Here is a 17,803-nt window from a genome sequence, read left to right on the forward strand (position 1 = left end):
TCTATCTATCTATCTATCTATCTATCTATCTATCTATCTATCTATCTATCTATCTATCTATCTATCACATACATGGCTACATTATAACACAGGGTGAAATGTAGTAGTTTCTTTGAAATATAAGGACCTCAGTGGTTTTGCTTTTTGCTAATTCATGCTTCATTTGTGATTATTTCACGTTACATTTTCCAAATCCAATCCCAGGATTTTAAACGGCGTGGCAGATACCATCGAGACAATTCCTCAAACTGTTGAATGCAAACATAATTATAGTAAAGAGCGGCGTGGATCACCGGGGCGTTCAGTCGGCTGGGTGTCAGACTAAGGCTGCTATTTGAATGAGCATTGCCAATTTTGCTGACGTGTGGTTTCTAATAGCGGTCAGCCGAGCTATTTCTGGTGCTTTTTAAAAGTGGGTCTCGGTAATCAGTAAGGCCCACCGCCTCGCACATCAACGATGTACATAGACCATGGAATAATGTGTGCTTTTGTTTTGCAAGTGGTGGTGGTGTTGGTGGGGGTGTGTGGAGGGGTGGGGGGCGATATTACCTCCGAGTAGAAGGCACCGTATTGTAGAAAGGACAGTTGGCAGTGGCGGCGAGCCCGATCCTCAGCCTGTGTGGTTGGGTGTCTCGAGTTCCGGTACAATTTCCCTTGGAAGTGGCTCTTTTTTAGCCACCCGGACTTTGATGTTGGAAAAGGTTCAGCTATGTCCTACTGCCGCGGCGAGGTTAGCACGGGGTGGGGGCGGTATTGACGGTACACGTTGTGTGCATGTTATATTAATATCTATTCACCACCCCCGCCCCCCCAACTCCCTCACTGTTGTCAGTTTAATCCTGAAATCGGGTCCAAGCTCCTGAAAACAATCAGTCAGCGAATCCACCCCGTCATCCTTTCACCGCTTCACCCAGAACAGGATCAACAGTCTCTCTCCATCTCCCTGAATTTTGTCCCTCGCTATGTCTCTCTCTCTCTCTTCACTTCCCCAGTTCAGCCTAATCTATCATCCAACTCCCGGCGCAGTAAAAGAAAAGGCATTGGAACATTCAGCCTGCACGGTTCCCATGACACGATGCAGTTCCTCTGACTGCTAAATTTGAGAGTAAGTTGCAGCGTATACCCATCACTTCTCCCCCGGCCAGGCTCTGCCTATGTAAACAAACGACCACCATCTTGGCCGAAAATGCAATTGTCCGCTTCTCTTTTTTTCTCTCTCCAGAATGCTGGATGGTGGTCGCGGGAGTGGGGGATGGGGACAGCAGAACAGATTTAAAATGTCAGCACAGGAGATCAACCTCCCCCTCCCAGAGAGAGAGAGAAAAAAAATCCCCACTCTCCTCACATCTGTTTGTTCCAAACACGTTTTTCATTGCATTAATTCAAACCTGGCGTTTGAACGCCCCCCCCTCCCAACCCCGTGCCATTATTGTGAATCGAATCACAGTGTCAATAATCCTTTTGAAAGTACAACATCCTCGCCACGTTTTTCCCCTGATTGTTTTTTTCCGCAAGAAACAAGCATAATTTAAACTCTTACTGATGAGAAGACATTAAGCAGGAATACCCTCCCCCGTAACTTCACTCACTCACTGTAAACTGTCAACATCACAAAGAGCAGGGATTAAAAAAAGTTGCTAAACTTTTTTGCGTTCTTGAAAGGAATCTTTATCAAATTCTAAATAAATAAAACTTACAACAACTGAGGAATAAACTTTAATTTTTTTTCTCTTAAAAAAGGAATTACAATTGCATTTCAACTCAAAGATCAGTCTTTTTTTCCCTTCCTGAATGGGGAACTATTGACTGGAACTTTACGTGGGGTTTGATCAGTAATGCATGCCTCGGTGCATTAACCTCTTTTCCTTCAGAGTTCAACTGATTTGCATCTAAAGGGAAGGTTACTGTGTTTCCCCTGCAAATTATACATCCGATTATTAAGCAGGGGACAGAAGCAACACACAGAGCCCAGGATATTTACTCACTGGCCCGTATACAGAGTCAAGTAAAGGTATCCTTCGCACCACCACCCCCACCCCAACCACGCTTCCCCCTCTCCGCTTTCACTGAGACTTCAGTTCAAATGTGTTTTAAATTAAATTTGACAATAGTTTATCAAAACGACTGAAATCAAACCTTTAAAAGAACCAACTGCACTGCAATTCATTTCCAGAGAGAGCTCCCCGTCCATTATAAAAGATGACAGCTGTTACTCCCTTGTCCTGTCACCAGTATTTTTGATTACTTTTAATTGAAGCTTCCTGAAGGAACAAAGAAAGAACTGAGGTGAGCACAACAGATCACTGTGTCGGGATTTTTTTTTTAATCCCGGTACTCTAGACCCAGCTGGAGGGAAGAGGGTGGGTGAGGTGGGGATTGGGAGGCGCATAATAATCTTCTCATTCTCCCCTTCCCGACAACACAATGTACTCTGATGACTGTGAGAGGCTACTTGGAAAGTGTTTTTCTTTTAAATCGTCCTGATATATTTGAAATTGCTCTCAATTGAGAGGATGTTCGTCCAGTAAATGTCACTCCCAATGCTTTGATAGGTCGATTGCACAAGAGACAGAAACTAGTGCAAAGCTACATCCAGGCTCGTACTGGGACCAGATCTGACTCCTTCCCCATTTCTCTGTTGAACACACCGATCCTCAAAGACACATACATCTCCCTACATGTAGCTGATTAATCATGACCACTTTTTGGTTAAAAATTGCCGCACTGCCGTATTCATTTTAATCAAAATAGCCTTTCAATCCTTGATATAAACTGCATTTTCTGATCGGGGTGTTTGCAACAGCCTGTGGATGGCGTTACAACACTTTTTTTTGCAAAAAAAGGGGGCAATTTCACGTCCACAATCAGTCACTGGCCCCTAAAGGCTGAAGCCCCTGAATTTAAGGCTGGGGGGAAGGGGAATTGCTGAGCGGCCGATTTGCCAGGCCCACAGAGGGTGAGCTTTCTGCACTGTGCCAGAGGGCTCGGAGCTGAAGGAATAGGCCGGGCACAGGTCTCCATCGTCGCCTACAATCAGCGAAGGCGGCGTGGGGAAATTGCCCATTAAGCTGAAAGCTTTCTTAACTGGCGTTACTAATCCGCAGCTGACGCGTCTGCATTTGGCAGGGTCCTTCAGTAGATTCGGCCTTTTCCCAGGCGCTGTGAGCCAGGGCTGCATCGTGTCTGGGGCCCTCCCCGGGCAGCGTTTGGACCGACCGCGGCGGCAGGAAGAGATCCGTCTCTTTTTGGCAGTGTCCCCCCAGGCAGCAGCAGGCGGCCCGTTCGCTAAAGTGCAGTGGTTTTGTATTCCTGTCGAGGTAGGATCCTGTAGCGGATGGACAGGCCCAGGAAACTCGCTCACTGATTGTATCACTCCACTTTCCTCCTCCCAGTCAACCCCCACGTTTGCTTTCGGTCTGCTCCGCCGCCCTGGCCCCTCTCTCCCTCTCCCCGGCCCGGAGCCCGCGGTGCTGAAGCCGGTACTGTGGACACTCGCTCGCAGAGGGCGGCTGGAGACTGCGGAGCGCTCCGTGAAAAAGCCCGAGCCACCGACCCTGTGGTTAACCCTGCTCTCGGAATGGGCTCCGGGGCCTAACGGAGCCGCTTTGTCCGGACTGTCGAATTTCCCAGCGTCTGTACCGAAGCAGAAACGAGCAGAGCCTCCGGGCCGTGCTCTCCATTGTAACGTATCCCTTTGTTGTGAAGTCAGCGAGCTCTCTTTCAGGCCGGTCCCAGAGGCTCCGGGTTTTGCAAAGTTGCTGGGGAACAGTTGAGATGGAACCTTTGGGTTGGCCCCCACTCCTGGCTCTCTCTCCCTGGCTGCGGAGCTCCTTTTTGGCCCGGTGCCCGGGCTCCCCTTGGACTGGGCGCGATGATGGGGAGAGTTCGAGGCTACCTGCAGGAACAACGGCCGCGGCTGGGAGTTGTCCACGGGCGGCTCGGGGCTGGGGTTTATGGCCGGAATCTTAGCACACACGCTAGGTAAGGTGGCTCTCCTGAAGCGGGTACTGTGCAGAGAGACGCCGCTGTGAGCCGAACTGGAGTCGGAGGCACTGGAACTCTCATCATCGCTGCTGGAGGCGGAAAACGCCGAATCTCCGTCTTCCTCGTCTTCATCCGTGGAACCGAAATCAGAAAAATTGCCCGGCTCCAGGCTACAGTCCGAATCACTGGAATATCCCAAAGAGGCGACTTGACTGCTCGGTGCAAACCCCCTTTCATTTAAAGTCTTTATATCTCCAGAGAGGAACATGGATTTCACCGACTGGAAAGCTGAAGGGTTGAGCAATGAATTGCAGTTACTGAGAAACCCGCTCCTCACGATTTTGCTCCGGTTACAGCACGAATATTTCGCTGTGAAGTGAAGCGGCTGCTTGGCCCCGTCAACTCGAACTGCGATGGAGGGTTGCTCCGCTCTGGGGAAGCAGCAGACCAGGTCCTCGTAAAACACCTCCTGCTCCCGGTACACCGGGCACAAATCGGCTTTCCCCGTGTTTCCATACTCTAGGAAATCTTTGCCAGCCGGATCGGTGGCCGGGAGGTAATCGAGAGGCTCAGGTCGGCCAGGGGTTTTGGTGAAATCGCTCGGAGTCTGGTATCTGGCCTGGGCGCTGTCTGTCGGTTCCCGTGTCCGCAGCAGCACAGCCCTCTCGGTACAGAGCCCGGTGTAGAAACCGTGTCCCTCCGAGCTGCTTAGCTGTCCCCCAGTCCTCACCTTTACCTTGATCTTCTTCTTGCTGGCGTCTGGCGTTTTGTAGACTGTGTATAAAACTTCCAGATCCTCTTTGGAAATGAGCGAGCACTTGACCGCTCGTGTCGGCACCGAGTTCATGGCTTTCAGAGTCCGCAGCTCCCTCAAGTCGCACCGACGCCGTTTAATCTTCAGGTACTCCATCCTCTTGCGGATCGTGGTCCTCGGGACGTCCTTGAACAGATCCGCCAGAACCTGCGACAGCGCGAACATCTGCTTCCCGTTAATGCGCAGGTAACCCAGTCTAACCCCATCCATTTCCAGGTGACCCGACTGAAATCCTTCCAGTGCAACGTTGGGGATATAATCCACACATCCCGGGATAATCCCAACCATTGTGTTCGCCATGCAAAAAAGCAAAGGGGTTGTTCTGCCATTAATCACTTTTTTGGGCGAAATTAATTGGTCCAATTAAGAGGTGTGACGATTGAAATGAGCAAGATGTGTCCGCTTTTCACGGCAGCATTTTGGTAAACGGCTATTAGAAACACACACGCACAGAGGTTCAATGAGCTCTTTAGGATGAACCTGCCAACTGCACCCCTGCTTCCTTCCTTCCTTCCTGAAGAAAACTTCACTGTATTAGCACTTGTCCACAAACCACTCCACCAAACCATTCCCCTCAACTCCAAGCTGATTGGATACTTTCTACATGTGATGTAAGAAAAGCTGATATTCCGCTCCCCCCACTCCCTCTCCACACACACACCATCCCCACCCCCACCCGAAACATTCATAGCCGCTCGAGCAGCAAGTACACATCACATTAAATATAACCCGCATTCCCTGCCGCTGCTGAACAGCAATTTCTTTATCATTAGAACTACAAGGAACCTTTAAGCAGCCGAGTTTGACAAGGAAATGTGTGTGTTTTCATGAGCTTTTAATCTTTTTAAACCCCGTTTCCAATTCTCCTCGATTCGGAATGCTAGCAAAGTAAGCGTAATGCAGTAAATTCGGAGCGTTCTCGATAAAATAATTAATAGTTTCATTAACGCCGCCTTACTTGTGTCAGCTGAAGACAGTTTGTGATTTTTTTTATCACCTAGTGAACCTAATTTTGGGGATTCTAAACTACAAGTCGAAAATTGCAATTGCAGAGACTGGTAATTTGGCAAGTCTCCTTCAAAAATGTATCTGTCCGGAAGGTTGTAAAAAGCTGAACAGATCAGCTGTCATATTTCTCCCCATCGGCCCCATCCTCAGTTATGTTGCAACTTAACGCACAGCGGAAAGCATGGAAAAAAAAAATCCCTTTTCTGTTCGGCTGGATTTTCATCAAAACTTTCCTCTATTGTCCCGACATATTTCATTTGGCGGAACTATCAAAAATAAACCCGGGCCTGTTGTGTTGAAATTATGTGTTGAATAGTTCTCCGGCCATCCTTGGGTACCACGTGTCGTGTCTGGCTTTGATCCATTGTTTTAAATGGGACCACCTGGAGGATGGGCTCAGGGAAATCCAACGGACAACTACATCTGATTTCAAACTCGAATACTGTAAAGCATGACTTCACCATCTAGAATGTTTTCCAGTGCAGTGTGAGAAGCTAGGGACGCTTCCGCTAAAACACAGAGAGAAAATTGCCACCTGGGCTGGTTAACTGAAGATAAATGTCAGCGATTTTAACTGCTCGTAAAAGTGTAGCTCAGCTACACTGCAATTTCTACCTTCCTTTCCTTGATATCAGTCCTCCACCCCCGCCTAATTAGTTCGTTAAAATCTTTCCAAGTCTTCGATATTTATTCGGTATTTTATGCATGGTTCTGACCCTGTCTATTTTGTGGAATTACATGTAAATAATGCACTCAGATGCATTACACATGGTCACTCCAGTTAGTAAGAGCGTCATCAAGATTCACTCAAATTATTAATCTCCAAACATGATCAGCTTCATTTAGAAAACGTGTACTTGACCCGAGGGAATATCGAATCTTGCTGCCCTAGTTTAAAGCCCAGTTTGGACAGACACTACGACAGAGAATAGGTTCACAAAATATAAACCACACGTGTGGTCAGAGTTTATATCTATTTCCTTGCAATGTGGCTGCAGAGCAGAATTGAGCCGTGGACATCACAAAGATGAACTGATCATTCTTTGCTTTTTCTGCCAAGCATGGCCCGGAGCTTAACACCTTCAATTTGTTTCATTTAAAAGTGTTGCAACAGTCAATGCTATTGATCATGCGTTTATGATGTTAACATCAATGCAGCCTTTAAACCCAGAGGGAACTCGAGAGGTTATGTCACTTAGAAAAAAAGATTAAATAAGTTATGTAGTACGTTATGTTTGGGAAGCCGCCCCTTGATCAGCCCAACCTGAGCTCTTCTAACTGCACTTACTCAGCGCAAACCCACACTCACAAATTCGAAATATTGGGACTGTTTCAAATATTCCAATACAACATATCACCGCCCCGCGAAGTGAGAACAGCCTTTTGTGTTAAATGTACAACCAACATAAAGATTGCGGATATTTTCTGATGCCAGCCAACATCCCGTGTCGTATTTACAAAGCCCAGGAACACTGCTGACGGGGTTTTTGTTTAAGAGCCCTTGTTTCCTCTCTCTGCCCCACTCCCTCACTCGCTCGGCATGTCTGTGTATTAGTGCAGGAAGTCGATTCCACTTCGGCGCTTCATCTTTCCCCACATTAGCTATCGTGCGTCAGGAATCGGCGGCACAATCCTCTGGTGAAATGAATTTCTGGATGAAATCAGATCGAAACGCCGATTATTTTCAGCTAACAGGTTTGGATTTAAACGGGGTGAGCTCTGCGGTTCAAATGAGGACTGCGAATATTTTATCAAATCTACCACTGTAATTTACCATTGCATCCGCTCGGCTTCCCCTCTGTCCCCGGTCGCGTTTCATTCTTGATTGGATTACTCTGAGCCTTCTATGGTGCGGTGGTTGCCTTAACTTTCAAAACGTTGATTTTTAAAGGGATGGGTCTCAGCCGTGTCGGGAAGTGAATGTGGGGGAGCACGGAAGGGGTTAATCCAATCTAGTTCAGTGACTAGAGCAAATATGCTATGTCACAGCCGGAGGTCAGGCAGACACTGAGTAGGGTTGAGATGTAGTTTCGACCTCTGGGTCCCCTACCCTGTTCCACACAGGCTGGCCACTGGGACGTGGTAAATCCGAGTCTCCGATTGATATTGTAGCAGATCAGTCGTGTTTTAGTTAGCTCGAACCCCACACAACTGCATTTAGTAAATACTACCAGGCATATACACATGCACATGCATGCATACAGATAAACACACAAATGCACGCACACAAACTGCATTTAATATTTTAAGCACGTGCATGCATACAGATAAATATACAAAAGCAAGTTAACAATCTGAAGAGTTTTACACTGGGTTTGACGATTCACTGTATTGAAATTAATGTAACCATATTGTCATTTCCTCCTGGCGTGTCTAAACTGAGATCAATCCTATTATTTATCAAATGGCCAACATTTAATCAATGAGCATTCTAAAGTACTAGAAGTTATGTCTGAAGTATTATACACGTGTGTTTATATGTAAGCTTTTGTATGTGCGGGTGTGCTTATCTGTATGTGTATGTGTATTTGCATATATATTTGAGTTTCGACATATGTACGTCCGATTGTATGTACATATTTGTATCTGTATGTATGTGTGCGTGTTTATGAATGGGTGTATGTGTTCGTACATGCACATGCGTAGGTATTTGTATGTAAGTGTATTTGTAAATGTGTGCATGTATGTATTTAAATGCATGTATCCGTTTGTATGTCCATGCGCGTGTGTATGGGTCAGGGAAGATTAAAACGTGACAGTTCCGGGGCTCTCCACTATGTCAAAGAACCCTTTCCCTCTATCTAAATCCCCGATCAGCCATCTTGCCAGTGAAATCCTCCAAATTCTATTCAGCATATGCCTTTCAAATTATTAAAATAAAACAAAATCAGTTTCTGCTGCAATGGCCCCCAGTAACAGGATGCAGATGTAAGAAGTAGATCCTGCATCAGATGATCGAGCAAGTCATTCGAATAAAAGCAACTTGAGTGCATTTATGTCCGGGCTACAGGGTAGATCAATCCCCAGGTCAGTAATCTGAATCCTGCATCAGCCACACTGCAATTCGCATTGCTCTTAACATTATTTGCATTGTAACTGGAAGTTAACAATCTGCAGAGTTTTAGACTGGGTTTGACGATTCGCTGTATTGATCTTAATGTAACCATATTGTCATTTCCCCCTGGCGTTCTAAATTGAAATCGGTCCTATTAATTGTTATATGGCCAAAGTTTAATCAATAAGCATTCTAAAGTACTAGAATCTATGTCTGAAGTATTATGTCTTAAACACATGTATAAACACACATAAACATGGAGGTATATATATATATATGCAAACACCTAAAATACACATTGCATACTAACACAAGAGGCGTTCGGAGGCACGCTGACACGGTCCAGTGCGCACACTCATCTCTTAACACAAAGAATACAAACCTGTGCAACCTGTCTCTTGTTCAGTTTCAATTTATCCCTCATTGAGAACTAGGCCCCACATATTTCTTAGTTCCCTTGTCAAAAAAAAGAGGCCACTTTCTGCACAATATTTATACGTTTGAAGCAGTCAGACAACATTCTAGGCTGGACCAACAAGTTCTGTTCTTGTTTCCACCTCATCACAATCGACAAAAATCCATTCTAGATTGCACTGTGATTTTGTTTCCAGAACTACAAGCGGCTGAGGCCTCTATTTTCTCGCTGGATCCCTATTTGTTAATCTCGCAGAACACGCAGGGGGAACGTGCAAAATTGAATTAACGTTTATCCAGTTCTTTCGACTTTTACGGATTTCTAATCGGTCGAACTATTTTTACTTAAATATTTAGATATCTTTCCGGTACAGATAATTCCACCTTTCCATATAGTCTAGTATACGCTGGCCTGCGAATCTCTCTCTCTCTCACACACATTATACTATACCTGCCAACACTTCTACTCCTATATGCATACTCTTGTCTACAAACACAAATATATTTTCTCTCACATTTATGCCCTGCACACACAAGTACATAGTAACAAACAAAAATGCACACATTCATATCCACAATGAATGTACGTACTCACATATGTACTGTGTAATGCATGCACAATATTGCACACATTTTCTAATATATACAGAGCATATTGACATGTTTTCTCCCCTTTGCCTTCCCACATCACACTCAAAGCGTTGTGAACAATTTAACGGCAGCTCAAGAGCATTTAACTTCGATTCAAATACAGATTTTAAAAAACTGTCTGCGGAGGTTTTCGCGAGCTCCTGGCCTTGCGGACATCCTGACAGGGATTGCATTTCCCTGCTGACAGCGAGATGAACCAATTCCCCCACTCCTACCACAAACCAGCCCCGCACTCGAACCCGCACCTCCACCCAGGAAAGGGACAGAAACACAAGAATGAATCCTTTGTCAGCTTCCTATTTCAACTAAGACAACAAGTGTTGCATTACCTCCACTCATTATGGGGCACCAGGCACATACAAACCTTACATTTTTCTCATCTCTTCCCACACCGAGGCCAAACCGACATCGATTTTTCCCCCTCGTGCTTTACTTTTCATTGAAGTGTTCTGTTGGAAACACCATCATTATTTAGCGCAGTCGTTTCCCCTCTTATGATCAGACAGTTACTGCTATAGTCACCGATTCAACGGTATAATAGATTAATGGCACTTGAATTTAAATGCACATCATTGCATGAACCGGCCCTGCTCCAAACTAGCAGGCTGTAATTATTTTTATATTAGCTGATCCTATTTTGAATCAATGGCCTCTATGTTCAATTCAATTCAGGCTTTGGGTTCACATGTTTCTGATTTTCCCACTATCAATTTAATGTCTTTCATTTAATTGGTAATGAGGTTTTGTTTGTTCGCGGAGAACTGCAAAAAATATAACCTTCTATTACTTGCTGTTTGTATTCCTCCTTGCTCTTTCGAGCTGTTTCACAGCTTCCCCTTCATAGTATCCACACACACGCACTGACAAAACTTTAAAAGGATATCTCATTCTATTTCCTTTCCATTTTACGTCAATTTTAAGGCCAACGCTCTGCAGATCATCCCCCAAAACTCCCCAGTATTAACTCACCTGCTCTCTTAAAATAAAGGTAACATAATTGTTTTGGTTTTCAGACCTTGCCGTTTCTAGGAAGGTAGTTTCAGCAATAACATGGTAGAAGGTTTTCTTTTGGAGAAGGACAATGGCGGGAGTCTCGAGCTCTGAACTGGCTTCAAATGAACTTGCTTATATTTGTGAAATAGTCGCCATATTGCTATAAAGCCATCTTGGTCTCCCTTGGTCTCCACCGCACACAGCTTGCAACTAATGTGTCTGTGTGCACTATTAGAATTGCTTACGTTGCAATCAAACAAATCAGTCGCACTTTCCCAAATTCAGTAACTCACGATTTTTCAAATAACCTTAAACTCTGCATGTGAATACGCAGGAAAGAGCCTTGGTTGGAGGGACAGAAAGAGAAATCTGTGATCGTCTGCTCTGAATGCGCCGCATATTGTTTAAAACGACCAGTTTTATCATGACCTCCCGATGACTAACATAGAGTGCAACTTCTGCTTTTATAGAGCGGGATTTTCAGTGTGGCGAATGGACATCGCCTTAATTTGAGTGTGGAAGATAATGTTTTAGGTGTATTTATATCTCTAGTCACAATAATGAGAGCTTAAAAGAAAACACAATTGTAGTGAGGGAGTCAGATTATCTGAAAGTAGCCTCAGCGTGGGAGCTAAAAGATCAGCGGCATAGCATGTTTTCAGCTTTCAGCTGCCTAAGCTCTAAAATCTGGAAATCCCTTTCTGCCTCCACACCTTCTTTTAGAACGGCCGTTGAAAGTTGGACCAAGCCTTTGGTCGCACGTCCAACATCTCTTTATGTATCAGGAGTTGATTTGATTTGATTTTGGTTTATTATTGTTACATGTACCGAAGCACAGTGTAAAGTTTTGTTTGTCTAACAGCACTCGTGCCAAACACCTTAGGACGTTTTATGACGTTACAGGGTCCTGTATAAATACGCTTTCACTATGAAAAGGCTATGTACATGCGAGTTGTTAAATACACATGCTATCTGCTTTATACAAAATTCCGAGCTGCACAAAAAGACATGAAGACCTTTCATTGATAAAGGCCGAGTTGCAGCAATGATCAGCAATGCAACAAATGTCGAAATGTACTTAAGACCTAAATTTGCTCCTGCCCAGTATTGATCGCCGTAGCGTGAATGATCAGCGATCTCTTGTCAGTCTCTGTACTGGAAACAATGACTCACGATATATCGCGGGGCTCACTTATCCCAAATTAATTTTATTTTTCTTTTGACTATCAATTAAAATTTGGGCTGCTGAAAGTATTTCACTATTAATATTTGGCAGCGATTGTATTTGTTCATATTTATTACTGCAGCAACGGTCATCATTTTCGAATGTTGTCCTTTCGATATGCTGTGTGCCATTTACATTTGAAACCCTTCGAATAGTAACGAGGAATAGAAACCCCTCAGTCACGTTACACACTCGACCAGACGTATTACGTTAGAGAAGGAACTATTCTGTGTACGAGCTAGTTCAGTTTTCTCTACTTCCCTTGGCGTGAGATTACTGAAACTTTTATAATGATTAACTATCTGCGGTTTAGAACAAGATAACCGATTGGTTGTGTATCTGACTAGATTATGTGAAATATAGCGGAAGAATAAGTATCGATTACCAGTGTCTAACTTGCGCACAATTGGTGTTGATAGGTTGGATGTTTTGATAGATCATAAAAGCAAAGTGAATATTTTCTTTAGTTCTGAGGAAGGGTCACCGGACCCGAAACGTTAACTCTGATTTTTTTTCTTCACAGATGCTGCCAGACCTGCTGAGCTTTTCCAGCAACTTCTGTTTTTGTTCCTGATTTACAGCATCCGCAGAGCTTTCGGTTTTTATTGAATATTTTCGTTACTTTGTAAGAAGTGGATGAAGTCCCTCTTTCCAAAGAAGCAAAGGTCACATTTTTGAGGAGATTTCTAATACATCCTAATCCCAGACTAACTTTAGAAATATTACTTTGATAGAAGACGTGTCCTGTTAGGAGTTAAATCTCCACCGAATCATCTGAATTTTTATTATACATTCGTTATGAAAACCTGGTGTTTTGCATACGCCTTTAGTACTGAATGTCAAATTCTCCGCTACTTGGTAATGTTAGTTGTCAATGTTTAGAATTAATGAATTCTTAAAATAAGCAAGTACTTATAGAGGGTGCAAGTAGATCATTCTATGGATAAATAAGGACGTGGATAACTCATTATGGTAACACTGAGTCCAAAGTGCAGAGATTTCTTTTTGTAATCTTGTTTTGTTTGCCGGTGGAGGTTGTCAGAAGCCTCGGTTGTTCGCAGTCGCTTATTAGAATTCAACATGACCTGATTATTCAACGAAGGATATTCTATATTCTATTCTATTCTATTTTATTCTATTCTATTCAGTTTTAGCACTATTTCCGGCTTTGTATATTTTTTATCTCTTTGAATTCAAACTGGATAATTATTTTTTAACGCAGGAATTTCGTTTCTAAGGACCCGTTTTGCAGCGCTCGGAGATTCAAGCAGCAGGCGGTAGTGACTGGAACAGTATCAATTCTCAATGTTTCACAGTCTACTGAAGAAACTCGGCTCCTGAACGCGCATCTGTCTTTGGATTCTAACAGATTTAATGCTCCAGCGTCAACTTTCCGAAACACGGTAACCACTCGCCTTAAATGAGGCCCAAGACTTGCTGTTCTGCCCCTTCTCCGGCACAACACTCAATAATAGGCCGCCGAAGAGGGAATCTGAGAGGCAGTTGGATGGAAGGATGGGGACAAACTGCAGAGATGAAGGGCTTACGCGACATAGTTGCAGTTGATGGGCCAAATCATCCTCAGTTTCCGTGATTTCATTCCGGATCGTGCAAAACCAGTGCTGATGGAACTCATTGACTTTTACATGACGAGAGTTTGTAATAGAATCTTATGAAAATGTACGCGTGTTATGTTTCACATTTTTAACCAATCTTTATAAAACCCTGAAGATTGAAGCACCACACATACATGCAGACACACAGGCAGGGACAGCTACACAGAGATACAGACACACATACAGGCATACACACAGGTAGACACCTTCTCTCCAAACACACACATATACAGCCAGGGACACAGACACACAGAGGCACAGACATACACATAGACACGCACACACATAGATACACACGCACAGACAGTGACATACCCAGGCATACACACACACACACATACACAGGGACGCACCCATCCAAAGACACAAACACATACACGGGCAAACACAGCCAACCACTCAGGGAAACATATCCCCACACATACAGACACACTCACGGAGTCAAAGTGACACAGACGAAAAGTGACACATACACGCACCCGAAGTTGCACAGACACACGGGCATACCCACACACACAAAAAAACGAGCCTAGTTTTATTCAAAGTATTGATTTTTTTTAAGAATTCGGCCACTTTGCAATGAATGGTCTCCGAGCATTCCTGGACTACTTAGGTAATGATGTGGATTTAGTGGCTATGCAGTTGCCTATTGACTCACGATCACAATACAATGACCCAGCTGACCTCTGTCTGACCCCTGACCCTGAGCGAACTCAATCCACCATTAAAGGGGCAGGGACGTGCATACAAAAGCCTGGCTTTTGTTCTTCATTAACAGAATGGGGGGTGGGGGGGAGGTGGGTTGCAAATACAAACAAGCTGGCTCGCTAAAGGCAAACATTAAAAAAGAACCTTGTTTTGCGATTAATCACAGCGCGATCACTCAGATTTCTTGGTATTTTCTGAATTCAGAGCTGTGGTGGTTAGGTACAAGAAGCAACATTTCAGTGAAGGATTGGATGGAGCCTGCATTTCTTTCAAAACACTTTCCAAACGTGAGAATTGTTTGCAGTTTCACGGCTCAGACACATATCCCTCATATAGCTCAATGAGTTGGAACAAGACTCCACAGAAACCACACACACGCATATACAACTTGCAAACTATCAAGTTTTAACTTTATTAGCCATTTCATGTCACAAAGTAGAAGGTAACTGACACCTGATTTTTGCTTTTAAAAAAACTCACTGTTGGGCTTTTTAATCCAGGATGGGTCACGCTTGGTCGAAGCAGGAGTCACGGATGCTAAATTTCCTAAAAGGGGGCACTGGGTTTTTGTTTTAATTTCGAAAATAATGCATTTAGGGAAATGATTGACAGCTGCAATTTCCTGGAATACGGCGAACAATAAGGGAGACATACAAAGCACGTGGGAATCAATAGAAAGGCTTAAAGCGGGAAGTTAACAGCGGGAGTACCGACCCCCACCCCCTTCTGCAGGGCAGCTTGAAGAGAGGAGAAACACTGGGCCCAACCTGCAGCCCGTGTGTTCATGGTGGATCCAACAAAAGGCCAAAAAAAAAATGATCCCCAGTGTCTCGCAGGGAACCGGGTCCACCCATTACACCTGGTGCGGGAGACGAGTAAGTTTCAGCGGGGGCGCTACGATGTGTTTATTTTGTGTGTGTGAGATACTCTTTCACCATGTATTTGCAGCTGTTTTCAGATCCAGAAACGGAGGAGAGTCTAATCAGGGACGGGGTGAGCTGTAGCTCCTGGCCGCAGCTGGGGACACTGCAATGGACAATCAGTAGAACACCGAGATGGAACACCACATTCATGTTCGGACAAAGCTGCTGGGAATTCGGTTCAATTTTGGAATGGATTTGTTGCTGCTTCCATTAACCTCCCAAAGGCTGTGACTATTAATTTTCTTTTGGGAAGAGGGTAGAGGGAAATGCATTTAATTTAAGAAAAATAGCTTTGGGACTTAGGGTAGTTCACGTACTTCCATTTCCTTATGTTGAAGCACCGGGTTGTGTCCTTGGGTCAAGTGAAGGAAGGCGAGATTGGGAAGGGATAGTAGGAACTGCCGATGCTGGAGAATCTGAGATGACAAGGTGCAGAGCTGGATGAACACAGCAGGCCAAGCAGCATCAGAGGAGCAGGAAAGCTGACGTTTCGGGTCTGGACCCTTCTTCAGAAACTTTCTGAAGAAGAGATGGGAAGGGGTTGGGTTCGAGGCGTGAGGCCTGTGATTGTCTGCATGTGGGATTACGAATCGGTATCCGATTATGGACGTGAGATTGTGCTCTGTAAGTACTGGGCCCGCACTGTGTGCCAGTGACTGTGTGAGTAAACTGTGGGTGTTGGACACTTGGTGTGTGTCTGCAACAGAGTGAGCTGATGAGTCAAACTCAAAAACAGCAAATTACTGGAGAAACTCAGCAGCGTCTGTGGAGAGACCAACAGAGTTTCTTCATCCAGTCGGTATATGTACAGGCTCCTGGGAGTTATAAGAAAAAATCGCAATTACAAATTCTCCAAGTGCTTAACATTTCCTTCAGTTCAAGGGGAAATCTCTATCCGAAGCCAAGAGAGACGCAGCTTTGATTAAATTAAATTGTAACCTCTTCTCCCGTCGGTTTCCAGACAGCCTCCTGAAAATATGTATTTTCTTCACTGAAGCTGACTATCTTCAGCACTTTCTGATGCAGAACTCCAACCCTGTAGTTTTGTTTCCTCTCTGCCTATGACATTTCTTCCCATTCCCTTGGAAAAGCTGAGCTATCACATTTACAGTGTCAAATGTCGGACAATGTCACTGCAGGTGGGAGCTCTGCATTCATAAATAAACGTTAAATCCTCTCAGGCCGGGGCCTTGGCTTCCAGCCTATTCCCATTTCCATCGGCTGTTGAAGATTTTTCGCGCCGAGCAGATTTGAGAAGCACTTTTCAATCTGTCCTGCGACAAAAACTGAAATTGCTGCAGAAACTCAGAACTCTGAGGAAAGGTCACCGGGCCCATGAGTTAACTGTTTCTCTCTCCACAGATGCTGCCAGACCTGCTGAGTTCCTCCAGCAATCTCTTGTTTCAGATTTCCAGCACCCGCAGTTCTTTGTTTTATAGTAATTAGCCTTATTTGTGTTAAGACCATATCATTCCCTTGTTTCTGTTCCCACCCCGCCCCTCCCCCCACTCCAAATTTCTCTTTTCACTGTCTCTACGCTCTCTGGTTCCCCTTTCCACTACAAACCACCCAACCTGCTTTCCCAAGATTTCTCGAGGTCTTCGGCAAAGTTGTTTGACAAAATAACATGACGCTTCATTATTGTTGAAAAATATCCCGATTAGCTGGTCACAGCAGGTCAGCTGACCCCAAAGTCACTGTAATTCATGCTAAAAATAGAATGGTCGAGACAAACGGCTCATTTACACTCTGGAATTCACACAACTATTTCGCACACTCGCACATTCACACTCAGCCTGTCACACTCACCCACAGTCACACACTCAGTCACTCACACTCACTCATTCGCACTCTCACACTCGCTTACTCATACTCAGCCTCTCACTCGCTCGCAGTTACACTCACTCACTCGATCACACACACTCGCTTACTTACACTCAGCCTCTCATACTCACTCAGTCACACTCGCTCATTCACACGCACGCACTCGCTTACTCACACTCAGTCACTCGCACTCACTCGCGCACACACATGATTAAATGAAATGTTTTGGAAAAGACCATTTAGTCCGTCTAGTCCATGGCGGCCATTGGTACTAGCTTTTCCAATTAGCCGGTTTCCCCTGTACCGTCCCTAAAACTGCACATAGTTTCTTTTTCCAAATATCCATCAGGTGAATGTATTCATTAACAGGCAGAACTTGGTTGTTGTAGTCTTCTGTGGTTATGTTCGTGCCCGGGTGTCCATCAATGGTGTTTTTAGAGAGAGGTGGGCACCACTGGAGGTAGAGGGCTTTATCTCCCTCCAACTCCATTTTGACTTAACCCCTTCTGCTCTCCCTAACCCCTCCCCCCCTCACTTTTGATAGTTCGCATTTCTCATAATGGGCATTGCTTGTAGATATTGAATTGG

The 17,803-nt window shown here is 44.6% G+C and overlaps 1 protein-coding gene and 1 long non-coding RNA gene across 2 annotated transcripts; one reads left to right on the forward strand and one right to left on the reverse strand.

The window, feature by feature from the left end:
- Positions 1 to 1,703: 1,703 nt before the first annotated feature.
- On the reverse strand, positions 1,704 to 5,303 carry LOC109915236 (SKI/DACH domain-containing protein 1-like). Its single transcript, XM_020514852.2, has one exon. It carries the CDS (start codon positions 5,096 to 5,098, stop codon positions 2,879 to 2,881), a length of 2,220 nt encoding a protein of 739 aa, XP_020370441.2. The 5' UTR covers positions 5,099 to 5,303; the 3' UTR covers positions 1,704 to 2,878.
- Positions 5,304 to 7,428: 2,125 nt separating this feature from the next.
- LOC125486610 lies at positions 7,429 to 13,825 on the forward strand. Its single transcript, XR_007265253.1, has 2 exons — positions 7,429 to 7,518; positions 13,367 to 13,825. It is a non-coding gene; the product is annotated as an uncharacterized LOC125486610 (long non-coding RNA).
- The last annotated feature ends 3,978 nt before the right edge of the window (positions 13,826 to 17,803 follow it).

The sequence above is a fragment of the Rhincodon typus genome, chromosome 30 (genome assembly GCF_021869965.1).
Source record: "Rhincodon typus isolate 14 chromosome 30, sRhiTyp1.1, whole genome shotgun sequence".
NCBI lineage: Eukaryota > Metazoa > Chordata > Chondrichthyes > Orectolobiformes > Rhincodontidae > Rhincodon > Rhincodon typus.